Raw genomic sequence first — 7,316 nt, 5'->3', positions numbered from 1 at the left:
AGTATGGGGTGAATGGATTTCAGGTACCTTTTAAACACCCCACCCACCCCACCCCGACAATAATATAAAGATACACCTCGGTAGCTCAGCAAGGACTTGCATGGGGGGCTGAATTTGACAGGGACATCCAGAAGTTCAGACCGTGTTTTGTGAAGGGAACAAGGGGGCAGTTTTGTGGGGGGCAGCGGGGCTTAACTGCATGCTTGGTGATGTGATTCTAAAATCTTTACCAGAGTCAGTGATTTATTAACTTTAGAGAATACAGTACCTGAATTTTAATTATATATAGTCAGAAATACATCTTCCTTTTCTTTTAATTTCTATTAAAATTATTGCGGGTTTCATTTGTATATTTGTTTTGGTAGTATCTTTTGTATGCTCTGTACGTGTATAAATACATCTCTTTACGTATAGCCATATATGCATTCTGCAGCAGTGGTCGTCTTACAAAGATTGCTTGCTACTGAACTTGGATATTATTAAAACAATGATGGGGTGATAATAGGTATAGAACTCTTTCGGAACGTGACTGACTACTGAAAGGCAATTTCAGTCAGTTTGTATAGCTTAGCTTTCAGAAGGCCTTAGGTGCATTATTGATCAAATTCTCATTTAGGAAGAAAGTAGGAGCTTTTATATGCATCTCTAAGTTGGGTGGTATGGTAACTCGAAGGTATTGACTGGCCGTGTGATATACGACGGTCACAGTTGTCTTTTACTCAGAGGAGCACAGAGTGATGCTGGTTGTCATTCTTACTCTGCTGTGTGGCAGCGTAAATAGTCCCTTTCTAACCAACCTGGTGGGAAAAGTCAATATCCCATCAGCAAAGGAGGTAAACACATCAGGAGCTGTGTCCTCTCTCATCTTACCCTGCTCTGTATTACTACAGTTCTTTAAATCTCTTCTCCCCAGTCATCAGATGCACTTGTGTCATTCAAATGCATGGTGTGGCTGTGCTGCAGAGACAGCCGCTGCCTGCCTCTCCTCCCGGAGCCCCTGGCTCCCATTCTCTTATAATTGAAACTTAAAATTGGCCTCATTACTTCAACGAGGCCCCTCATATTTCTCCATTTTTTTCAGTCTACCCTTTCCAGCTTGCCTCTATGAGGGTAATTGCATCTAAGAAATGTTTGAAGCCAGAAGGGTTATCGCATATAATTAAAGTTTAGTTTTAATGTTGAGGGGTGGGCTAGCTGCTCTGTCAGTGGGATGGCTGGAGCCTGAATTGGAGCTGTATCACAGGCCTGTATTTTTGTTTCCTACTTTTCAGCCCTGGTTTATTGTTTGCCTCGTTGTTCTCACCATTAATGTGCCTTCCTGCTCTGTTCACATGGGCCAGCTGTTTCTGTGCGTTGATATATTCCACCTTGGTCCCTCCTGAGCTCCAGGAACCTTTAAACTATTTTCACCTAGTTTTGAGCTATGAGGATGGTATTTTCCACAGTTCTTCGGAATAAAGAGCATGGTTTTGCTAACATATGAGCAGTGAACCCACTTCTTACATCATTTATCTTATTCAAGCGCTGGAACAGGCTGCCCAGGGAAGTGGTGGAGTCACCGTTCATGGAGGTATTTGAAAGACGTGTAGATGTGGTACTTAGGGCCGTGGTTTAGTGGTGGACTTGGCAGTGTTACGTTAACGGTTGGACTCGGGTCTCCTCCAACCTAAACAATTCTATGATCTTGAAAACGCATAAACTAGTGGAAAAGTGGGTCTGGTGGTTTTATGGATCTGGTTATTACAGTTTTCAAGGTTTGTTTAATTAAACCCTACATTTAAATCATTTCAGGATCATTAAATGTGTTTATGCCATAGTGACTTGAGTCTGCTAATTCTTGTAATCCAAGTTTTTATTGTATTGGTGGTATAGTTTAAGGAAATTTAAACTCTGGGAATAGACATAGTGTTGTTACTGCCTGGGTGATGGTGAGAACATGGTATCTTCAGCTAGGCATCTTCCTCTGCATACTGCCCAAGGTTGGCAGTATAAATAACCAAAACTGAATATGACAGCACAATACATACCTTCTTCACAAGGATGCATGAAAGGTGCTTACCAAAGTGCTTTTAATCAACGTATTCAGTTACTCAAACTGGCGTAGTTAATTTAAATTTTAATTTAATTTTTAAAGATTTGATAGCATGCAGAGCAGTTGAGTTCAGTAGAACTTCATGAATAACATGGAAGAACTAAGCAGGTGGCGATTGCTCAGTAAAACAGTACTGTTTGTATCGTATCCAGTAGTTAATCTGCTGAGCTCATCGAAAAACCATCTGAAGCTCTGCAAAAATACTCATAAATCCTCAGGGAGGAGGAATTCACAAACCCCAAAACTGTAGTGGCTATTTCTGTTCCCATGCCTCCCTTCCCTGCCATCTCCTAATGCAGCAATCCTTGACTTGGCTGCTGAGACGAAGGTGCGTCCGATGGGATGGACGTGTTCATCTCAGTCACATGGCAGAAGTGAGTCAGTCCAAAAATGAGTCATTTCTTCCCTCACACAGGTGGACTCAAAAACCCAGCGTGTTCCTCTCCTCCAAACCTTTCTCTTCAGTAAACTCAGCTGTTTTAGAGACGACTGGTTTTTCATCTTAACTTGTGCCACGTAGTAAAAGCAACTCGGGAGGGGACGGAGGCTCCTTTAGTCCATGTTCAGAGCACGAGGAGGGCAGTACCAACATTGTGAAGGTGACGGGAAGAACTGAGACAACAGCTTTTAGGCAAAGCTACTGAGCAACAGAAGGATCGTGTTGGGTGCTCACCAGACATGTGCTTTCGCTGCACCTAAATGGCTTGAAAGCTTGACCTTTAAGTACCTGTGCTCTGCTCTCGTAGTTTCACTTGACCTGGAGTCGCTCCATCCTAACAGGGGAAAACTGTCTGGGAGGGTGCCTCATTTTGCAACACATCCTTCTTGTGTGCTCAGTAATTCAGGCTATCCAGCGCTGCCTGTGCCAAGGTGTAACTGCAGGTGCAGGCTTTTGGGTTGGAGCTGGTGTTTCTAGAACATGGAGTTGGCTGGAAGTGGGGAGCACAACTGCACCAGATCTGTGTCAAGTTGGCACTGATGCGTATCAGTAGGGGATTTTGCTGTTCTAATCTTTGTCCACAGCCTTTGTAAGGCAAAAGCCAGACAACCACCCAAACAAAACTCCTGGATTTTTTTTTTAATGGCATAAAATTTAACAAAAGACCCCAAAAAACCCCCTGAAAAACCCAAACAAACAAAAAAAAAACCACAAACCAAAACAACAACGACAAAAAAACCCAAACACAAAATGAACCAAACCAAAAAAAAATAGTTTGGGCTTGGCTGCCGAAATATGTACAGACTCATGCGTCTGCACGTGAGTTGCACGCACGCAAACATACAAACATACAAGTGAGTAAACGTCTTGCATTCGAGACATTTCTTCACAGGTATTATTGAGGAAGCATTTGGGAAATGGCTCTCCTCATTTATGTATCAGGTGAACCTGGTGTCTCCTGGTTGCGATACTGGCCATCTTCTCTCCACTTTAGGGTAGGGTAGAGTGGAATTCCCCATGTTTGTGCTACTGCCCTTTTCCTTCCAATGCCTCCCCCATAGCGCTGACCGTCACGATTCCCACCCTGCACTCAAGGTGCACGTGGGAACGCACAAGACGAGTGCTACGTCTGTCTGTCTGTCTGTCTGTCTGTCTGTACGAGCAGCAGCAGGGACAAGAGCGGTGAAGCATGGTTTCCTTCACCTCTGAAGCCAAACTTGGGCAGAATCTTGCCCTACTTCAAACCCCTGGGGACTCTGCGGAATTCTCCCTAAGTTAAAGCACCCGCTCGTTTTACATTAGTGCCTTTCAGAGCCAGCCCTGCTATCCCTTATTTTCTGTGCTGTGACTCAGTGAACCCCCACTTCACGCCAATCAGGCGACACAACTGGGCAAGTGAGGCTTCTTGCCACCATGTGCAGGTTCAACGTGGCCTCTAAAGGGCTGGTGCAGCACTGGTGGCGGGGAGGCAGGGGGAGGCAGCAGAAGATGGGAGAGAGAGCTTGCCGTAAATGGCGTCTTCGCTAGCTACGACATTCACCTCCTTTTAAAGTGCCATGATTCGCAGTAGTAGCGAATGCAAAAGTGCTGTCATTTTGTGGTCATTTAATCCTCTGGTTTTTTTATTATTATTTGTCTTTTCAGAGTATTTGAAGAAGAAGGCGGCACTCAGGAAGGAAGTCTCTGAGGCCTACAAAAGACTGAAGGGCACCGTAGACAAATGTCTGTCCATGAGTGGCTACTCAGAAGTGAACCTCAGCAAACTCTTCACCGTCAGTATAGGAAGATCTGTGGGCGAGTCCAATAATGAAAGACACTGATTGATGAAAAACAGAGGGAGGCAGGAGGCTGGTTCCTTGTTTAACAATGATGATCTCTTAAGCAATACCCCATTTCGGTATGCACAATGATGTTTTAATAATCTTGGCTCTTCAGAGAGGAAAATGGAAGGTGAAAACGGGTTGCATGATTCACGTGGACGTGAAATATTCAAGGTGTTCTTATCGTCGGTTCTTTTCTTCACAGAGAAGCCAGGGTTATTAAAATACAGAGCAGTTGATTTTTGCAGTATATTTTATTGTGTATTTAGACCTGTGAGGGAAAAGGGGGTGGGGGAATTGCTGCTTTAATTGGATAATTCCCAATGAGAGTTGCTGGAATGTAAGTGATCCTAGACTTTGCTCCAGGGTATTTAGTAGAGGTGCTCTCAGGAAGAGAGGTTAGTAGAGGTCTCAGTAGGAGCACTAATGTTTTTGCCTTTTCACAGTTTATCTTCTTCCTGATCATAAACATACCAATTAAAAACAATACTGAACGTAAATGCCTTTAAATGTCCTAATGCCTCTGAACAGAGGTAGGGACGCTTTATTTTCAAATTTATTAAAGGTAGAGAATGACTGAAACCCGGAGGTGCTATAAAAAGGGACCATCTCTTTATTAAGAGTCTTTCTATGTGTCTTTAGGCATAATATTTTGCCATGTTGGAAATTTCTATGTGGATGTAAAGGCACACGCACGTACAAAACCCTCTTCGTACACGTCAAGGATATAAATGTATTTCATTTCTTTCCATGCAAAGTATTTGAAAGTAAGCAATCGATAGCAAAAACTCTGTTTGGGATGGCATTGTAACCAATAACGGGGGAAGGGAAAGCGGAGAATCGTCGTTGCTGTTCTGTAATAATTACTGTACTGGAGGTTTTAGAGGTTTTATAAGCAAATAGTATTTTTCGTTTACTTTTAATAAAATGACAAGAAAGGGGCATACATTTGGGCACGTGCTTTTGTACACAAAATATTGTACTCGGTTCGCCATTAAGTTTGCAATGTGATATACTAATGTAAGGTTATAAAAATCTTCTTTTAAATCTTTAACAGTATAAAATGTAAAGTTTTCTGAAGACTTGAAGGAAAAAAATAAAGTTTTCTAGTAAAAGAGAAGTTGATTTGATCCTCCGACTGTTGAAAATACGCCACGCGAGGTCGTATTGCTCCAGACTTTTCCTGTTTTCACAGAAGCGCTCGTGTGTCTGGTGGTGGGACGGATGGCCATCAACTGAGGGAGGTTGAGGGAAAAGTCAGAGCACCAGCGCGGACGTGTTGGGCACCGAAGGGATGCCCACGTCTGCTGGTGTTAAGAGTATTTTATGACATTCGTTCGTCCCTGAAGTAGCATCGGGGGATGCTGCGTGTTGGTATGGGTAACGTCTCTTCAAATCTGCCTGAATACACGGTTGTCTTCTGAGAACTTTCGGGGCTCAGTCCTTTCATTTTCACTCACATTGGGTCGCAATTCGAGAGAAATGGAACCTGCTCACTCCCTGGGTTTGTGTTGGGGTTGTCCCACCCCTGGCAAGCCGTCGTCCCTTCCCACTGTGTTTGGCTGGGTGATTGTGAAAAGAGACTTTATTCGGAGGCTCGTCTTGGAGAGAAGGTGTTGCCGCCTGGACGGCACGTTGATGTTGCAGCTCTTTGAAAGATCCCGGCTTCCTTTAAATCCACGCAGGCTTTTTTAGATTTTTTCGCGTCCAACCCAATTAGGATTATGAAGATATTACTGCTATTAGCCGGGTGGAATGCCTTAGGAAAGCGCAGAGCCTGACCTCCTCCTCCAAACGTTAGGTGTAGGAACAAAACGGAGAGATGCGGCATAACCTGACCCCGTGGCACTTGTATGTATCTGTATAATTACAGCTGAAGAGCCTGTTAATTTGCAAGTTTAGGGATGTTTAGATTAAACGAGAGTGCTGTGGAGTGTGAGTGTGCCGGGGGCGGCGGCGCACGGCAGCCCCGGGAGGGGCGGGGGGCAGCGACCCGTCCCGCCCGAGGAGCCCCCACGCACCCCCCGGCCAGGGGCAACCCCGGGTGGGGGGGGTGGAGAGGGGCGGGAACGAGGGCTTTCACCCCCAGTTCCGGCAGGTTTTGATTCCTCTTGGCAGAGTTGGTCAGCTCAGGGCTGAAGCCTTGGCACGGAGCAAACAGGCTCCCCCCCCCGCCCCTCATAAGGAGCTCCGGGCTCGGCCCCGGCGGGCGGCGGGGAGCGCGGGGCTGCCGGTCACCCCGGCGCGCCTGCAGCTGGGAGCCTTGCGGTTTGGGGACCGCTCCGGCCCCAGCCGCCCCCCCCGTCCCTTCCCCCCTCTTGCCCCGCACCCACCACCCCCGCCCCCCCCCAAACGCATGTTCGCGTTTGTTCCTCTTTATTTGCAGCCGGGGGAGAGGGGTGGCGGTGGAGGGAGCGGGGGTAGCCCGGTGTCGCTGGTGCCACCCGTGACACGAAACCCAATTCCCACCCGCCGAGGGGTTCCCCGCTCGGCCACCTCCCCCCCCACCCCGCACCCCTCCCGCCCGCCGCGCAGCACCCTCAGCGCGCCTCAGTTGAATAGTCCTCCCGCACCCTCCTTATAGCAGTTTAATAGATTAACTCATCTGTGCCAGCTTCAAATTTCAGATTAAAATTCCTTCATCCCGAAGGCAGCATTATCAGGTTGTTGGAGGCTGTTTTCAAACCTTGGTTTTGAATAGCAGCGGCTCTGCATTAATTTAACCACTAAGCTAATAAGTAGGTTTCGTTTTGTTATGCTAAGCTTTATTGCTTTTCTTTTGATCAGAATGGTGTTGTTGAGCAAAGCAGCAGACAAGGCATTCTTTGATGAGGGAATTAGCGCTCTATTCTTCCTCTATTATTCATAGCACAGTGGAATATGTAAGTACCTGAGGGTGTCAAAGGAGAGCAGGCTCTATTGCAAAGTGTTCGCCTTGTTTCTCTCAATAGCTGACTATGAGATG

The 7,316-nt window shown here is 46.1% G+C and overlaps 1 protein-coding gene across 1 annotated transcript in view; it reads left to right on the top strand.

Annotated features, from left to right (window-relative positions):
* Nucleotides 1–5,471, top strand: part of POLA1 (DNA polymerase alpha 1, catalytic subunit) — a 205,541-nt gene extending 200,070 nt beyond the window's left edge. Inside the window, exon 37 of the mRNA XM_064473896.1 lies at nt 4,176–5,471. Coding sequence (XP_064329966.1) covers nt 4,176–4,351 — 176 coding nt within the window. The 3' untranslated portion in view covers nt 4,352–5,471. The remainder of the gene's footprint in view (nt 1–4,175) is intronic.
* The last annotated feature ends 1,845 nt before the right edge of the window (nt 5,472–7,316 follow it).

Source organism: Phalacrocorax carbo, chromosome 1 (assembly GCF_963921805.1).
Source record: "Phalacrocorax carbo chromosome 1, bPhaCar2.1, whole genome shotgun sequence".
Lineage (NCBI taxonomy): Eukaryota > Metazoa > Chordata > Aves > Suliformes > Phalacrocoracidae > Phalacrocorax > Phalacrocorax carbo.
The sequence above is the reverse complement of the archived record's forward strand: the minus strand, read 5'-3'. Positions and strand labels throughout refer to the sequence as shown.